This window comes from Rhinoderma darwinii, chromosome 5 (genome assembly GCF_050947455.1).
Source record: "Rhinoderma darwinii isolate aRhiDar2 chromosome 5, aRhiDar2.hap1, whole genome shotgun sequence".
In the NCBI taxonomy this organism is placed as follows: domain Eukaryota; kingdom Metazoa; phylum Chordata; class Amphibia; order Anura; family Rhinodermatidae; genus Rhinoderma; species Rhinoderma darwinii.
The window spans coordinates 124,376,526-124,396,771 of NC_134691.1; the positions used below are offsets into that span (position 1 = coordinate 124,376,526).

The following is a 20,246-nucleotide window of genomic DNA, read 5'->3' on the forward strand; positions in this document are numbered from 1 at the left end:
TACCCAGTCGCATAACTTTACATTTATCTACATTAAACCTCATTTGCCAAGTGGATGCCCAAACACTCACTCAGTGTGATCAAATCAACTTGCAATTTACAAACATCTTGCATAGACTGAACAATACTACATAGCTTGGGGTCATCTGCAAAAATAGAAATAGTGCTATTAATCCCATCCTCTATATGATTAATAAATAAGTTGAATAATAGTGGTCCCAGCACAGAACCCTGGGGTACACCACATATAACCAGGGACCATTCAGAGTAGGAATCATTGACCACAAATCTCTGGATACGGTCCTTGACCCAATTCTCAATCCAATCACAAACTATACTTTCTAAACCTATAGTCCTTAATTTACCCATTAGACGTCTATGAGGGACAGTGTCAAATGCCTTTGCAAAGTCCAAAAACACTATATCCACAGCGGCTCCTCTGTCTAGGCTTCTGCTCACCTCTTCATAAAAACAAATCAGGTTGGTTTGACAACTTCTGACCTTAGTAAAACCGTGGTGGCTGTCACTTATAATACTCGTTTTTCACACATAATCCTGTATATAGTCCATCAATAGCCCCTCAAACATTTTCCCAAGACTGATGTTAAGCTTACTGGTCTATAATTTCCCGGGGAAGACCGAGAGCCCTTTTTGAAAATAGGCACCACATTTGCCCTGTGCCAGTCCCTAAGCACTATACAAGTCACTAGAGAATCTCTGAATATAATGAAGAAGGGGACAGAAATAACTGAACTAAGTTCTTTAAAGGGGTTGTCCACCTTCTGAAAACTGATGACTTATCCACCGGATAGGTCATCAGTATGTCATCCGTGCGGGTCCGACACCCGGACTCCGCACCGATAAGCCGCTCCGGTGGCCTGCGGGCACCAGATATTTTGACACATAATGCTATGTACGGATACCAGAAGCAGTTGTCTCCGTACACAGCATAGGGGCCGTGCTGCAGAACTGCAAGTCTACACCTATTCATTTGAATAGGAGCAGAGATGCAGTACTGCTGCTCGACCACTATTCCGTGGCCGGAGCCAAATGCTTCCGGCTTGTACGTCCGGTGCACGGAGACACTGGACCAGCTGATCTGTGTGGGGTTCGGGTGTCGGACCCCCACGGATCATGTACTGATGACCTATCCGGTGGATAGGTCATCAGTTGTCAGACGCTGGAAAACCCTTTTAAGAACTCTAGGGTGTAACCCATCTGGTCCATTCAGCCAATTAACTATATTAATTGATGTATTAACAGCACTGGCACCAGCTACATAAGCTGCTCTTTCTTCTGTTGTATGTACAGAGCTAAAGAACCCATTTAGTAACTCTGCCTTCTCTTGATCTCATGTGCCCAACTCCCCATTACTACTATTTAGGGGGCCTGCAAGTTCAGACCTTGGCTTTTTTGCATTTATATACCTGAAGTATTTTGGGGATTTGTTTTGCTATCCTTGGCCACCTGCCTTTCATTTTGTATTTATGCTGATTTTATTACTTTTTTTGCAGATTTTATTAACCCCTTCCCGCTTTGGCCACTTTTGACCTTCCTGACAGAGCCTCGTTTTTCAAATCTGACATGTTTCACTTTATGTGGTAATAACGTCGGAATGCTTTTACCTATCCAAGCGATTCTGAGAGTGTTTTCTCGTAACATATTGGACTTTATGTTACTGGCAAAATTTGCTCGATACATTCAGTATTTAATTGTGAAAAACACCAAAATTTAGCGAAAAATCGCACAAATTTGCTTTTTTTCTGAATTTAAATGTATCTACTTTTAAGACAGGCAGTTATAACACACAAAATTGTTGCTAAGTAACATCCCCCATATGTCTACTTTAGATTGGCATAGTTTTTTGAACATCCTTTAAATTTTTCTAGGACGTTACAAGGCTTAGAACTTTAGCAACAATTTCTCACATTTTCAAGAACATTTCAAAAGGCTATTTTTACAGGGGCCAGTTCAGTTGTGAAGTGGTTTTGAGGGGCCTACACAATACAAACCCCCACAAGTCACCCCATATTAAAAACTGCACCCTGCATAGTATTCAAAACAGCATTTAGAAAGTTTATCAACCATTTAGACGTTTCACAGGAATTAAAGCAAAAGTAGAGGTGAAATTTACAAATTTCATTTTTTTTTGCAGAAATTCATTTTGAATACATTTTTTTTCTAACAAAGAAGATTTTACCAGAGAAACGCAACTCAATATTTGTTGCCCAGGTTCTGCATATTTAGGAAATATCCCACATGTGGCCCTGGTGTGCTTATGGACTGAAGCACAGGCCTCAGAAGTAAAGGAGCACCTAGTGGAATTTGGGGCCTCCTTTTTATTAGAAAATATTTTAGGCAGCATGTCAAGTTTGCAGGGCTCTTGCGGTGCCAAAACAGTGGAAACCCCCCACAAGTGGCACTGTTTTGGAAACTACACCCCTTGAGGAAATTATCTAGGGGTATAGTGAGCATTTTGACACCACAGGTTTTTTGCAGAAATTTTTGGAAGTAGGCCGTGAAAATGAAAATCTAAATTTTTTCAAAGAAAATGTAGGTTTAGCTTATTTTTTCTCAATTCTACGAGGACTAAAAGTTCCACAACACTTGTAAAGCAATTTCTCTGGAGTAAAATAGTACCCCACATGTAGTCATAAACGGCTGTTTGGACACACGGCAGGGCTCAGAATGGAAAGAGCGCCATTTGGTTTTTGGAGCTCAAATTTAGCAGGAATAGTTTGCGGAGGCCATGTCACATGTGCAAAGCCCCTAAGTGGCCAAAACAGTGGAAACCCCCCACAAGTGACCCCATTTTGGAAACTACACCCCTTCTTGATGAAATTATCTAGGGGTATAGTGAGCATTTAGACCCCACAGGTTATTTGCAGAATTTTTTGGAATTAGGCAGTGAACATGAAAATCTACATTTTTTTCAAAGAAAATGTAGGTTTAGCTTATTTTTTCTCATTTCCACAAGGACTAAAAGAGAAAAAGCTCCACAAAATTTGTAAAGCAATTTCTCCCGCATAAAACAATACTCCACATGTGGTCATAAACAGCTGTTTGGAGACATGGCAGGGCTCAGAACAGAAAGAGCGGCATTTGGAGCTCAAATTTGACAGGGATGGTTTTGGGAGGCCATGTCACATGTGCAAAGAACCTGAGGGGCCAAAATAGAGCAAACCTTACAAAAGTGACCCCATTTTGGAAACTACACCCCTTGAGGAAATTATCTAGGGGTGTAGTGAGCATTTTGACCCCACAGGTTTTTTGCAGAAATTTTTGGAAGTAGGCAGTAAAATGAAAATCTAAATTTTTTCAAAGAAAATGTAGGTTTAGCTAATTTTTTTCTCATTTCCACGAGGACTAAAGGAGAAAAAGCTCCACAACATTTGTAAAGCAATTTCTCCCGAGTAAAACAGTACCCCACCTATGGTCATAAACTGCTGTTTGGACACACGACAGGGCTCAGAAGCGCCATTTAACTTTTGGAACTAGGATTTAGCTGGATACGTGTGTGGACGCAATGTTGCTTTTGGCATAATAAAGGGGTTAATGAAGCATGAAATTGATGTATGGTACTCTTTGAAGCAATCCTTGATACACAGGCCTGATTTTTTGGGGCAGGTTTCACAGTGGTAAATAGTGTATTTTCTTATTCCCCCTTTGGAACACACTCTGCACCTTTTTTGTGTCCTTCCCTTCTTTGCCGTTTGGGGCACTTCATTGGGGAAATGTTGCCCTGGTATAATACGTTGAGTATCGCTACCAGCAGATGTGCTTATGCCCGCCCCTGACTGGTTCCCAAATAGAACTGCCTTGATCACCACCTCTTGAAAGTTAAGGAATGTCCCTGTCCGGCCTGCACATCGGGATAGTACGTAAGCATTATACAATGCCATCTTTATAATGTGCACGGCCAGCTTTTTGTACCATGTCTTTGTTTTCCGTAGGGCACTATAAGGCTTCAGTACGTGATCAGAAAGATCAACCCCGCCAATGTACTTATTGTAGCCCAGGATGCAATTTGGCTTCTGGGTCACTGTGGTGGTACCTCGTTCAGGGACAGGGGTGCTGCCGCTGCCATCAATTGTGGTCAATATAAGGACATCCCTCTTGTCATTATATTTGACGAACAGCATGTTCTCGCTGCATAGTTCCCTGCTCTCACCCCTTCTGAGGCTTTGGCTAAGCAGTGTTTTAGGGATGCCTCTCTGATTTTTGCACACAGTACCGCATGCTACAGTACTTCTGGCAGAAAGGCACTTAAATAGTGGGATGCTGGTATAGAAGTTATCTATGTAAAGGTGATAACCCTTGCCCAGCAATGGGTGTATTAAATCCCACACTATTTTCCCACTAACTCCCAGGACGGAGAGGCATTCTGGGGGTTCAATAATAGAGTCCTTCCCTTCGTAAACCCGAAAACCTGTGTGTATACCCAGATGTACTCTCACACAGTTTGTACAATTTAATTCCATACCTTGCCCTTTTATTGGGCAGGTATTGGCGGAATTTAAGCCTCCCCTTAAAATGAACAAGGGACTCGTCTATGGAAATATATTTATCGGGGGTGTACACTTTTGTACAAAATTTGGTGCAGAAATGATCAATGAGTGGCCTGATTTTAAATAGACGGTCAAATGTGGGGTCGTCCTTGGGCGCGCACTGTGCATTATCATTATAATGCAAGAATTTTAAAATCGCTTCAAAGCGAGTCCGGGTCATGGCCATGCGGTAAATTGGAGTATTGTACAAAATATCCACACTCGAGTATTGCCTAACCTCTGGCTTCCTCACTAGTCCCATATGCAGCACAAGGCCCCAAAATGTCATCATCTCCGCTGCATCTACTGGGGTCCACCTAACAAATGATGAAGTGGGGTTTTGGGTTAAAAAATGTTGGGCGTACAGATTCGTCTCGGCCACCATTAAATTAACAAATTCCTCAGAGAAAAAAACCTTGAAAAAGTCAATTTCTGTGAGGCCTTCAGTCTCAAACTGAATTTGTGAGCTGCCTATAAAAATCAGGAATTTGAGGCTCATAATTTTCAGGGAGTGGAGTCCACATGGGATCAATCAGCTTATCTCCTCGGTCGCCTTTGGGGGGGGTTCCTCATCACTGGAGGAGGAAGAGGAGGAAACTAAAAGGAGTGGGGCATATTCCTCGTCTCCCTCGCTGGCCGAATCAGTGACAGAGGCAATGATGGCGTATGCCTCCTCGACTGAATACATCCTTCTGGACGATTGAGACATTTTGATTTATTACAGGGGGTTGTGTGGTGTTTTTACACGTCTAATCAACTTTTATTTTTACACAGGGGGGTGTGTATGTACGTGTATAGTGTACAGAAATTAGAAGATAAGAAAGAAGAGACGAAAAGGAAAAAAAGAATAGAATTTACTGGACGAACGTCAGTAAAAAAAACTACTGAATGTCTGTCAGTAACTGACGCTATCTATTACTAAAAAAAACTGTAGTCTAACTGAACTACGGTAAATTTCTACTAAAACTGCAGAAAAAAGTTGCTAGAAATATCTATCTAGATCTAAAACTAAATGAACGTTTCTAACGCTGGCGCATACTAACCTAACTCCCTACCTACTAGCTACACCTAACTACTATTATACAGGGTGGGCCATTTATATGGATACACCTAAATAAAATGGGAATGGTTGGTGATATTAACTTCCTGTTTGTGGCACATTAGTATATGGGAGGGGGGAAACTTTTCAAGCTGGGTGTTGACCATGGCGGCCATTTTGAAGTCGGCCATTTTGTATCCAACTTTCGTTTTTTCAATGGGAAGAGGGTCATGTGACATCAAACTTATTGACAGGGAGGGGGTGGATTGGGACAGGGAGGGGGTGGATTGGGACAGGGACAGGCCCAAAAAAATCTGTCTGATCACAAAAAAAAAAAAAAAAGACTGGTGATCAGACAGATGTAGCAAAAGGGCTCTCTTATTTTTTACACAGTAGTGCAGGACGCACTACAAATCCCAGGAAATCTGCAGCAGACAATCTCTCAACCGCTATGCATCAATATCTATGTTCACAACACTCCCCAGTGCTCTGATTGGTCGGTCATTACAGACCGACCAATCAGAGCGCTCCTAGAGGTGGCATCACTGCCACCTCCCTAGGTGACGTTTGTGGCGATGGGTGTTGTCTTAGACAGCACCAATCGCCACTGTCTAACTGTGCCCTAACTGTGCGCAGTTTTAACAAAAATCCCTGCTATTGGCCGTTCAGAATTCACTGACCAATAGCAGCGATCGACGATGCGCGGGGGGGGGGAGGGGCGAAACGGCACCCTGGGCGAGTAGTAGAGATGGCCTGCTGTCAGGGACAGCAGACGTCTTTACTTTGTCACGGTGCAAATAGCACCGATGACTGTTTCCCGTTGCGCAGTACCTATACGGCGCTTTGCGGGAAGCACCTCCCGACAGCGCCGTATATATTTGGCGGATGTCGGAAAGGGGTTAAGCACTTTGTAATTTACAATGGCTACAGCTGTACCCTCAGATTTGTATTTTTCCAATGCCCTTTTTTGTCATATATTGCCCTTTTTACAGAAGGTGTAAGCCATGTGGGGTTTGATTTTAGTCTTTTATACTGGTTACCAATGGGAATAAATTTCGCACTATAATTACCCAAAGTAGATTTTAGGATCTCCCATTTATCATTTGTACCATTACTTGACATTAGTTGTTCCCAGTCTATGTCCTGAACGGCAGCCCTCATCCTGGGGAAATTGGCCTTCTTAAATTTAAGTGTTTTTGCCCTCCCAGCCTGCGTTTCTTTTTTACAGAATAGGTAAAATATAACTATATTGTGATCACGGTTACCAAGGTTTTCACGAACATTGACATTCCCAACAAGCTCTGCATTATTAGAAATGATCAGATCCAACAGATCTTCGCCTCTAGTCGGGTCTTCCACAAACTGGCCCATAAAATTTCTCCTGCTGCAACAGGTTAAGGAAATGTCTCCCCTTTGCAGTTGTACCCGAACCATGACACCAATTAATATCCCGGTAATTAAAATCTCCCATTATCACTACAGTACCAGCCTGTGCAGCCTGCTCCATCTGTTTATATAGCTGACCTTCCATCGCCTCTGTTATATTGGGGGGGGGGGGGGTGTCTATAGGTTACACCAAAATTTATTTTTTCAGTGTTTACCTCCCTTTGTAATTCCAACCACAAGGTTTCAACCTTCTCACAATCTTCACCCACTATTGCCTCTTTCACACTCGCCTTCATATCACTTCTCACATACAGACATACACCACAGCCTTTCCTAGTTGCCCTGTCTTTTCGAAAACAGTGTAAAACCCTGTAGATTTACAGCCCAGTCATAAAAAGAGTCTGGCCATGTTTCAGCAACGCCAACTATATCTATAGGTTTCTCCAGTACCAAGGCCTCTAGCTCCCCCATTTTGCTTGCTAGACTTCTGGTATTTGTGAACAATCACTTTAACTTGCATTTCAAATGGCCACGTTCGGTATAATTTCTCCCCCCACCAATATAGTCTGACCCCTCTCTAACCTAACTACCCCTTTATTTTCTACAGTGACCTCCCTCCTCAGCCCTAGTTTAAATATTCTGCCATCCTAGCTAGGATTCTCTCCCCCAGCACAGAGGACCCCCTTATATTCAGGTTCAAATCATCTGCAGTTTGTAACCCAATGAAAATTCAGCCCAGTGCTCTAGGAACCCAAAGCCTTCTCCTTTACACCAAGACTTAAAGAGACTCTGTCACCACATTATAAGTGGCCTATCTCCTACATAAGGAGATGGGCGCTGTAATGTATGTGACAGTAGTGTTTTTTTATTTAGAAAAACGATCTATTTTTACCACTTTATGAGCGATTTTTAGCTTTATGCTTATTCGTTTCTTAATGCCCAAGTGGGCGTGTTTTTACTGTAGACCAAGTGGGCGTTGTACAGAGGAGTGTATGACGCTGACCAATCAGTGTCATGCACTTCTCCCCATTCATTAACACAGCAGATAGCGATATAGCTATATCGCTATGTGCAGCCACATACACAAAGACTAACGTTACTGCAGTGTCCTGACAATGAATATACATTACCCTCCAGCCAGGACGTGATGTGTATTCAGAATCCTGACACTTCTGAATCTTTGTGAGATTTCCAGCAAGGCAAACGAAATATCGTTTTAAATGACCGTTTACAGCGTAATCTCGCCTTGCAGGAAATCTCACAGAAAAGATTCAGAAGTGTCAGGATTCTGAATACACATCACGTCCTGGCTGGAGGTAATGTATATTCATTGTCAGGACACTGCAGTAACATTATAGTGTGTTTATGTGGCTGCACATAGCGATATAGCTATATCGCTAGTGCAGTGTAAATGAATGGAGAGGAGTGCATGACGCTGATTGGTCGGCGTCATACACTCCTCTGTACAACGCCCACTTGGTCTAAAGTAAAAACACGCCCAATTGGGCATTAAGAAACTAATTAGCATAAAGCTAAAATCGCTCCTAAAAATAGATAATTTTTCTAAATAAAAAGCACTGCTGTCACCGACATTATAGCGCCAATCTCCTTATGTAGGAGATAGGCCACTTATAATGTGGTGACAGAGTCTCTTTAAGCCATGCATTTAACCCCCTGAGCTCCCGCTGTCTTTCCTGTGATGCGCATGGCACAGGCAGAATACAACCTTGGAGGTCCTTCCCTTCAACTTGTAGCCTAGTTCTTTCAAATTATTCTTAAGGCTCCTCCACCTACCATGTATTCTGTCGTTGGTACCCACATGGACCACGACAGCTGGATCACCACCAGCCCCTCCCAGTAATTTATTCACCCGTTTCACCACATGCCGAACCCTGGCACCAGGGAGACCGCAAACCATTCGGTTGAGGGGGTCTTGGTGACAAATTATTCTATCCGTGTTCCCGATTATAGAATCCCCATCCTGCCGACTACTAGCTGGGCTGTTCACCCGGCTATTAGGGAGATCAGTATCCACTAGGGCTGCCATTTATGAGACGGACACCCTCGAATCATCACCAAACTTGTCAATTTTGCTTGGAATAACAGAATCAGGATGTTTAACAAATCTTAATCCATGGTGACATGCACTTTCAATTTAGGCTAAAGGGCTAAGAGTATTAAAGAGGCTCTGTCACCAGATTTTGCAACCCCTATCTGCTATTGCAGCAGATAGGCGCTGCAATGTAGATTACAGTAACGTTTTTATTTTTTAAAAACGAGCATTTTTGGCCAAGTTATGACCATTTTTGTATTTATGCAAATGAGGCTTGCAAAAGTCCAACTGGGCGTGTTTAAAGTAAAAGTCCAAGTGGGCGTGTATTATGTGCGTACATCGGGGTGTTATTACTACTTTTACTAGCTGGGCGTTCTGACGAGAAGTATCATCCACTTCTCTTCAGAACGCCCAGCTTCTGGCAGTGCAGACACACAGCATGTTCTCGAGAGATCACGCTGTGACGTCACTCACTTCCTGCCCCAGGTCCTGCATCGTGTCGGACGAGCGAGGACACATCGGCACCAGAGGCTACAGTTGATTCTGCAGCAGCATCGGCATTTGCAGGTAAGTCGATGTAGCTACTTACCTGCAAACGCTGATGCTGCTGCAGAATCAACTGTAGCCTCTGGTGCCGAAACGATGCAGGACCTGGGGCAGGAAGTGAGTGACGTCACAGCGTGATCTCTCAAGAACACGCTGTGTGTCTGCACTGCCAGAAGCTGGGCGTTCTGAAGAGAAGTGGATGATACTTCTCGTCAGAACGCCCAGCTAGTAAAAGAAGTAAACACGCCCAGTTGTAACACACATAATACACGCCCAGTTGGACTTTTGCAAGCCTCATTTGCATAACTACAAAAATGGCCATAACTTGGCCAAAAATGCTCGTTTTTTAAAAATAAAAACGTTACTGTAATCTACATTGCAGCGCCTATCTGCTGCAATAGCAGATAGGGGTTGCAAAATCTGGTGACAGAGCCTCCTCTTACACTGCCAGTCCTTTCACAAGGAGATATGTATGAGGATGATCGCTCATTACTCCGATCGCTCGTCCCCATACATTATTATCACGTCTCCCTGTTTACATATTTTTCATTTTTAAAACGATATGATCAGCAGATGAACGAGTATTTGCTTGTTCATCTGCTGATCGCTGCCGTGTTTACTTGCTCAGGGAAATTATCGGCAACGAACGTGCTATGAACGAGCGTTTGTCCTAAAATTGGCTGGTGTAAAAGGACCTTTAGATGTGACAAATAAAATCTGTTTAGGTTTTACAATTACAATAATCTGCGAGTGTTACTTTAGTTGGAAGTTGTCATATGTTACTTATCTGCAACTGGGCATATCACAAGGTCTTATAATTGCATTATATGGGCTTAGTCTCAGATTGCAAGTGGCACTGTGTCTCAGTAGTTTATACTACTGCAGTACTAGGACCATAGATTTCAAGTAACTTAGCAGCTTAGCGGTGAAGGACATAGGCCACTTTTACACGGCTGTATTCTGGTCAGTATTTTACTTCAGTACATGTAAGTCTAAACCAGGAGAGAAACCTACACAGAAAATACTATAATGGAAAGATTTGTACCTCTTCTATGTTTTGGACCCACACCTGGCTTACAAATACAGATACAAAATACAGACACACGGATTGTACGTTTTGGCTAGAATACAAGAGCTTTGATTATAATTGTAAAGCCGAGAATCTTAGATTTCAAATTAAAGCATTAAGTGCAATATTTGGAGAGCAGGAGGAGTTTCCTGGGTTTACACATGCGTTGGTGTTACGTTGTTCTGCTCAGAGGAGCAGAACAAGGGAACGACGGAAACAACGGTTCCATTGCACAATGGATACTGCCGGTTGCCGACGGAAACCATTTACTTTAATGGCTTCCGTCGGCGTGTCCGTGATTTCACCGGACACAATGGCGCATCATACTGTGCTACTGTCTCCGGTAAACTCCAGCAAAACCTGCCAGATCTGCGACGGAGGCCCGTAACGGAGCCTCCAACACAGGTGTGAACACAAAGGAGGGACGGAGAAAGCTCCAATCAAGAGCAGGAACAAAGAACGCTTCGTGTACAGCCCTTCCAGTGGTCCCAGGGTTGAAAAGCATTAACTTTTGTTCATTGTATCAACCCAAAACCTCTGTTAGCGAAAGGATCAATGTTTTTAGTACAAAAAAAAGTGAGTCCTAAGTAAGCAAAGCCTCCAACTAGCAACAATTAGGCAAAAAGATAGCGTTCCATTTAAACCCCTTTACATGATTGGTGGAAGGGGGGTTTTAATGGAGTGACTCATCTATTGAGCACCACCCCCAGATGAAGGCCCTAAACCGAAATGCTGTGGTAGAATTAACATGGGTACATAGACAGTACTGTTTGACTATATGATTATAGCTATCAGATTCTTGTACAGTGGCACTTTATTATGTAATAATGTTCAATAGTCTGGTTATTTGGGGATATTGTACATTAAGATAGAAAATTATAAGTGTAATACACACACTACTGATTGGCGTCCCCGTTATTGTGGGACTAATTTTTTATGTACATCCAATGAAACATTGTTCTTATTTTTACTACATATTGGCTTGTATGCACTCGTTTCTTTTTTCATTTGGTGGGTTTGCGTCTAAATATTAACAGTCCAAAACAAAGCAGGACTTCTATTGACACAAATGGAGACCGATTGACTTTACATATCCAGGCTCCGTAAGTGAAGGCAGAGAAAAGAAAACGGGTAATGAACCTTTTAGGCTCTGTGTGGATAGATAGAACTTAATTTTTGACACAGCATTCATTAAAGGATAATTACCATTAGAAAACATATCAACCATGAAAAATCCTATTAAGATTGAAGTGAAAAGAACAGCCGGCATTCAGGTGAGGCCATTTTATCATTAGGTTTGTGGTTAGCCAATATTGCAGTGGAGAAAAAGATATGTCTTCGACTCCTTAGCCGCATGCATTCTACTATTAAAGTTAAGAGGATTCATTATTTTACAGTGTAATAACCAACAATTAGTTTTTTGGTCTTAATAAAGTTTTAGTCTTTTATCTTTTCATACAAAACTAGCAATGAGCACTAAATTACGAACAATGCAGGTCAGAGAAAAATGTAATCATTACAAAACTCAAAACTGCATTACACCACAAGGGATGGTTCATCTACAAGAAATAATAAAGAGTGAAAACATCAAAAGGAAGATACTTGGATATATAGAGTAAAGGGAAGGATTTTATGTATTTATATCTAAATGCATGTGTATGTAGATATATATTGTCCCATCAGACATAGGTTTGTATTCACACATATGCCCTTTGGAAGAGTTGGCTCCAGCCGACTGCATGGTCTTGTTTACAATCCTTATATTCTCTTGTCTCCCCACTCAGCAGGGGGTGGGGGGCTGGAGCAATTTTAGTTGTTGCCGCCTCCCCCCCACCTGCACGAGTCTGGCACGGTGATGTCATAAAGAAGTGCACGGGCAAGGAATAAAAAAAAGGACACAGTCCTACACTTCCCTCTTTTTCTCCGTGATTCCCACCAGAGGAGGATCTCTACAAAGGAAGGACCCGATGCACCTTTAAGTATCCGCCCCCTCTCCATGTGAACTCTCTCTTCCCCTATACAATGAGCATTTCTCTGGTCATTATCCTACCCTTCTCCCCATACATTTAACCCCTACAAACCTCCCGTCTTGGCCCTGCAACTTCCGCTGGACCTACACCCTCAAACATTACTTAGAATACACACAAATACAGCAGTAATTGTATTAACCCTACACTACACGAACCCTTAAAATACAGCTGCAAACACAACCTACCCTCTGCCCTCTGTCTTTCCCCTTAGTGTTCAAGATTAACCCTTTAGTAACCGGTGGAGCCAGGTGAGGGGGGCACAGAAGTGTGAGTCCATTATATTGTATACTGTACAGGTACTGTGCCACGTGTAGTATTAGTATACATAGTACATATTAAGTTATTATATGTATTGATCAGTAGTAAGAGTGGGTGACACGAGCCAGTCAACCCCACTATTATACCAGCCCTTTAACACACACTAATATATATATATATATATATATATATATATATATATATATATATATATATATATACACACACACACACACACACACATCTATCATCGTATTTAGGGTTACAATTCTGTAATAAGGTATGCATATAGTAATAATAATTAATTTTAAAATATTGAGAACATGTTCAAGATTTATGTCATTCTGACTTTGTGGTTCCTAAAAAGTGTGATCTAAACTGTCACACAAAAAAAATAATAATTAAAAGCCGACGGCGAAATGTGCGTTGGGGTTCTGTGGTGGTTGTCTGGTGTGATTTGGGACTCATTATGGAGTACAGTGGTTGGTATTCCACCTTGGCAGTATCTATGTTTTGAATGGCTTTTTATCTTGGAGACCGCACTGATATTCAGTATTATACTGAGTGTATACTCTTTGTCTCTTGAAACTATGTTAATTTGTATAGAGGGTGATATTCTATGAGATATATTTATATTACTAGTACTTTCTTGTTCTACTATTGGTGTGATATGCGGTTCTGTGTATTGTAGTCCCTCCCACCACCACCATGTGGTTTTAATTTGTGTGTTATTTTAGGTCTTGATGGCCATTGCTCTTAAATATCTGATTAAAATATAATAAAAGTATTTTTGTATGATACCTATGGTGTGCTATTGTGTTATTTCAGTCTCAATATGGTAGTGTCGACGTATATACTATAGGGATCATCTCTAAGCTTTGATATACGCATATCATATGTATTCTTTTGGCCGGGTTTGGTATAGGTATTGAGAGGTGAGTAGAAGCCTGAACAGAGGGGACGCTGTGGATATAATGTTTTTGGACTTTGCAAAGGCATTTGACACTGTCCCTCAGACGCTGATTCCTACTCTGAATACTCACCGGCTATAAGTGAGGTATCCCACTATTATTCAACTTATTAATTAATGATATAGAGGATCGGATTATGTAATCTTTGCAGATGACACCCAGCGATGTAGTATAGTTCAGCCTATGGTCGACTGCGGTATTTATTCCGCCAAAACAATGGAACCGTTACAACAGTGACAAACGGAAACCATTAGCAAAGTTTCCGTCACCATTGAGATCAATGGTGATGCAAACGGAAGCTAAAGTTTCCGTTTGCCTTTCTATTGAGGGGTTCCCCCGACAGAAAGCTCAGACGGAACCCCTCAACGTAAAGCAACGCTGATGTGAACAGGCCCTAAGACGTATACTTTTTTGACCTTCTCAAATCCTAGGGGGAAGCATAAAAACAGCTAAATTTAAATTTGCATCTTTAGAAACACTACAAATCAGGGGCGTAACTAGGAAAGACTGGGCCCCATAGCAAACGTTTGACTGGGGCCCCCCTCTGCTGGGTATCACACAACCCCCCCCCTTGTAGATAGTGCCTCCCTATAGATTCCACCACACAGCGCCCCCTATAGATAGCACCATACACAGCCCCCTGTAGATAACGCCATACAGCCCCCCTCTGTAGATAACGCCATATAGCCCCCCCCCCCAAAAAAAACGGCCTATAGTTTGTCCTACAAAAGACATGCATCCTCTATCGACAGGATAGGGGATACATGTGTGATCGCTGGCAGCGATAAGGAGAACGGGGGACTGAAAGTCCCCCGAAGTTCTCCATGACTAACCTCGGACTTCCGGCGTCTGCGCAGCTCAATAAAAATGAAAGGAGCGCTGGTCACGCATGCGCACAAGCGCAACCGGCGCTCCATTCATTTCTACGGAGCTGCCGACACAGACCCCGGAAGTCCGAGGTTTGTCATGGAGAACTTAGGTCGGACTTTCGGTCCCCCGTTCTCCTCATCGCTGGGCGTCCCAGCGATCCCACATGTATCCCCTATCCTGTGGATAGGGGATACATTTATTTTGTAGGAACAACCCCTTCAGTGGCGTCGCGCTGTAGCAGCCATAGCGGCTGCTAGCGGAGCCTGCGGCCATGGGAGGGGGCCGTGCCGGCGGATGGCACAGGCCCCCTCATACTGCAGGCCCCGTAGAAGTCGGCTGCTATAGCGGTAGTTACGCCACTGTGTATAGGTTTGTACGGCGTAAAACTACAGCTCCCAGCATGGCCGGAACAATGGTAAGGATATGCTGGGAGATGCGGTTTCACAAAAATAAAATCATACCACCATCATCTCGCTGCAGATCATACAGTGACTACAATACTGATTAGAGGCAGAATAAACATTTACATTAAGTGACTCACCGGTGACGTCTCAGATTCTAGTTCTTTTCTTCTCTCTCCGGTTCAGACATCTATGATGGATTTCTCCCGGCCATGACCCATTTCTGCAGTTTTCCGTTCAGATGTCTTCAGCTTATCACTTTTAAAACATTTCTGCACCTATAAACAAAGTTAAAATTCAAAACACCTCTAAATATAACTGACACACACACACACACACACACGCGCACACACGCGCGCGCGCACACACACACACAGTGCCCCCTGTAGATAGTGACCTACATAGAAGCCCCTGTAGATAGTGCCCACATATGGACTCCAGAGCTGCAAGGCAATAGTGCTAACCACTGAGCCACTGTGCTGACCTATATATAGCTTCTCCTATAGTTAGTGCTCCACGTATAGCCCACCTCTGTAGATAGTGTCTCACATATAGCTCCCCCTATATATAGTGTCCCACATATAGCCCACCCCTGTAGACTGTGCACTACATATAGCCACCCTGTTGCTAGTGCCCCACAGGTAACGCACCCTTGTATATAGTGTCCCACACATAGCCCACCCCTATAAAAAGTACCCTAAAATATAGCTCCCCTATAGATAGTGCTCTACATATAGCCCACCCCTGTATAGTGTCTCACATATACTGCCCCACATATAGACCCCCCTGTAGATAGTGGCCCACATCCCCACATACAGACCTCCCCTGTAGCTAGTGCCCCACATATAGACCCCCCCTGTATATAGTGCCCCACATATAGACCCCCCCTGTATATAGTGGCCCACATATAGACCCCCCCTGTATATAATGGCCCACATATAGAGCCCCCTGTATATAGTGGCCCACACCCCCACATATAGACCCCACTGTATATAATGGCCCACATATAGAGCCCCCTGTATATAGTGGCCCACACCCCCACATATAGACCCCCCTGTATATAATGGCCCACATATAGAGCCCCCTGTATATAGTGGCCCACACCCCCACATATAGACCCCCTGTAGCTACTGCCCCACATATAGACCCCCCTATATATAACAGCCCACATAAAGACGACCCCCCCCTGTAGATAGATCCCCCACTATAGATAATGCCATTCTCATTTTTATGAGGAAAAAAATATATAAACTTGACATACTCGCATGATCCCGTTCCCACGCTGTTCACTGGCGATGCAGACATGCTCTCTTCTGAGCATGTCTGCAGGAGCTGAACGAGCGTCCTCCAATGACGCTGATTGACGGGGCAGAATGACTTGCCCCGCCAATCAGCACCTTCCAAGCATGGAAGCGGCGCGATGATGTCATCGCGCCGCTAGCCAATCATTGTAATTGTAAGGCACTGGATGGTCAGGCACGGAACATGCCCGACCATTCAGTGCTAATACATGTATTTGGCTGCCGCTAGCACTGGTGCCCCCTCCGGTGCTAGCGACACCTACAGGCATGAGAGGGCCTGTGTAAGGCTCGGCGGCGCAGGCCGCACAGTAGCGGCGCTACCGCTGTAGCAGCCATAACGGCTGCTAGCGGCGCCACCGGGCATTTGGGTGGGCGTGTCGGCTGGCGGCACGGGCCCCCTCAAGCCCCGGGCCCCGTAGCAGCCCCTACGGCTGCTACCGCGGTAGTTACGCTACTGCTACAAATATTATTAGTCCCATCAAATCTACCTCTGAACTTAATGGAACATCTGTCCAGATATCCTTTTCAGGACAAACATTCTGTTAGGGCTGTCCTATCTACAATATTTGTTATTTTTACGATAAAACGTTTGAAGGGAGTTGTGCATCGACCTTCTGCTTACTTTTTTTTTTTTAACAAACATACCCATCACTGAGCACAGTTGACAAGTTCTCTCTTGAAATACAGTGGATAAGGGGATTTTTCCTGGAAAAGTACTGTGGGGACTTGTTGCATGCCGCTCTTGCAGTCTAATACTGCGCTAAGGCCTTAAGCAGTAGTAGTCATGCCCTGCTTGGGAATCTGTAAAGAAAACGTATGTGTGTGCGCGTGCCCAGATTCACTTTTTCAGTTGGCTTTACGCTAAAGAAAGGGTGTGATTATCTTGGAAATAATCCTGGTACCCTTCATTTCATAGCAAAACTTAGATAATTATAATGTACAAAGCCTGCTTTTTTTTTTTTTTTTTTTAACCCCTTAGTGACCACTAATACGCCTTTTTACGTCGGTCACTAAAGGGCTTTAGGCTAGGCTGACGCCTTTTCACGTCAGCCTAGTCGAAGTCCTGCACGGGTCTCCCGTGATGACAGCTGAGCTCCTGCTCCAATGCCGTTTAACCCGTTAAATGCCGCCGTCAATAGCGACCGCGGCATTTAACTTTGTTTACAGAGGGAGTGCGCTCCCTCTGTCACCCATCGGCGGCCCACGAATGAAATCGCGGGTCTCCGATGGGGTGTCATGGCAGCCGGGGGCTTGATAAAAGCCCCCAGGTCTGCCCTGGACATATTCCTGTTAGGACGCGCCGGAGGCACGTCCTAACAGATTGCCTGTCAGATTTACACTGACAGGCAATAATGCTCTGGTATACGAAGTATACCAGAGCATTATAGCAGCGATCGGAATATCGCACAGTAAAGTCCCCTAGTGGGACTAATAAAATCAGTCATCAAAGTGAAATAAAGATTATTAATAAAAAGTACAGTAAAAATAAATAAAACCATTTTTTTCCATAAAAAGTGGTTTTATTTAGTAAAAGTGTAAAAAAATAAAAAAAAGTACACATATGTGGTATCGCCGCGACCGTAATGACTCCATTAATAAAGTTAATATGTAATTTAAACCGCAAAGTGAACACCGTAAAAAAAAAACGGAAAAAACCATGGCGAAATTGCAATTTTTTTCCATTGCCCCCCAAAAAAGTCATAATAAAAATGAATCAATAAGTCTCATGCACCCCAAAACAGTACCATTCAAAACTACGTATTGTCCCGCAGAAAACAAGCCCAAAAAATCACTACATTGATGGAAAAATAAAAAAATTACGGCTCTTGGAAAGCGACGATGCAAAAGCAAATAATTTTAGTTCAAAAGTGTTTTTATTGTGCAAAAGTCGTAAAACATAAGAAACCTCTACATATGTGGTATCGCCGTAATCGTACCGACCCATAGAATAAAGGTAACCTGTTATTTACGTCGCATAGTGAACGGCGTCAATTTAAAAACGCATAGAGCAATGGCGGAATTTCAGTTTTTTTTTATAATCCCCCCCAAAAAGGTTAATAAAAGTTAATATAAAAATTATATGTACCCAAAAATGGTGCCATTAAAAAGCACAACTAATCCCGCAAAAAACAAGTCCTCATACAACTATGTAGACGAAAAAATAAGAACGTTATAGCTCTTTGAATGAGACTATAGAAAAACGAATAAAATAGCTTGGTCATTAGGGCCTAAAATGGGCTGGTCACTAAGGGGTTAAAACACTTTAATTTAACAGAATTATGGTGTATTCACACACTGCGGACATATCTCGATTTTTGAAAAATTACAGAAAAACCTAATATAACCGCACCATTACAGGGGTGAATTTTACCGTAAAACTCTGAATAAGACTGAGAAAGTGGTTTCATATTTACTTGGACTAAAGAGAATCATTATATTTTCAAGCCCCATAAATATGAAGTTTTAAAAAAACAAAAGCTGCAAGGATCACTAAACTTCTACATAAAAGGAACAGTTCTTAATTTAATGCTTGGCGAAAAGAAAACAAGTAAGCAAAGAAAATGTTCCAATCTTAATGGTTTATAAATCAACACAAAAGTCAAATGTCCTTAAAGCCCTGTGTGACTAATCCGGCACACTCAAAATCTGGATTTAAAATGCAAGTTGGCACTTACCGATCAGTAACTGAAGTTAAACAGAGCATTAGCGTGTTAAAAAACACCATCAGCTCTTTCTGCAGATGCTGCCTCACAGCTGCTTGTGTATCATCCAAGTCCTTTTTGGCTGTTTGCTCTTTCTGGACGATTAGATCTAGTAGTGGACTTGGACTCTAAAAAAGTAACATTAAAATTAACTGTGTGCTTTGGTGATACACGGTACTTGCCCAAGTATTATGTAATGATGGAAAGTTGTGATTGACATCAGTGGTCTATAAACAAGCAGATAAAATTAACAGCACAGAACGGTGAATTACAAGGTGACATTTGCATCCTATTCTCACAAATTACTAAAGCCAAGATAAAACTATAAAAGAGCAACACATATGCTTATATTTTTCACATTTTTATAACAATGTAATATCAATAACGTTAATTACTTTGCATAAACCAAAATCTTAGTTCGGCAGCCAAATTTTCTAAAATGCTTGTAGCCGCAGGGCTCTAAGTGCTACAAAGTATTCATCATTAGCTAGTAAGCAATACATCATTAATAAGGTCTATCAGCCTGCATAGCTCCATTATAACTGAAGATAAACAAAGTAAAAGAGAAAAGTCAGGTTAGGAAGACAAGCCTCAACTTTTTTATTTGATATTATGTTTTCAGTAATTATATGGCGGATTTGTTCTCAAATGCGGAGACCTAAAAAGTTACCTGCTAGCATGTAGGACAATTTACTAAAACGGATATCGAAGGAACTTGAAAATACAGCAATGTGAACTTCTACATATCCTCCAAGCGTTACAAAAGACTAATAGCAGGGGCTCATTTACCCAAGCGCATTGTAACTCCATTCTTCTGCATTTCACAGAAGGTGTATTCACATTCTGTAAAACGGTCTCAGCATGTAGCTACATCGTACGCTTTAAAGTGCTTCTAAATCGTCATAGCATTGGGCACAAAAATGTTTGGTCCATGATCGTGGGGACAAGGCAGCGGACTGAGATTTGTTTTTATTTGACTTCTTAATGGACATGATAAATATAAAGAGGATAATCTACTTCTAAATTAACAATCTCCAGTGTTCAGCCGCAGTCCCTGACTTCAGCACTTGGGGA

General features: G+C 42.6%; 1 protein-coding gene across 1 annotated transcript in view; it reads right to left on the bottom strand.

The window, feature by feature from the left end:
• The window catches only part of RTTN (rotatin), a 246,053-nt gene that overhangs the window by 109,025 nt on the left and 116,782 nt on the right, over nt 1–20,246 (bottom strand). The window contains exon 28 of the mRNA XM_075826473.1: nt 19,146–19,300. Coding sequence (XP_075682588.1) covers nt 19,146–19,300 — 155 coding nt within the window. The remainder of the gene's footprint in view (nt 1–19,145; nt 19,301–20,246) is intronic.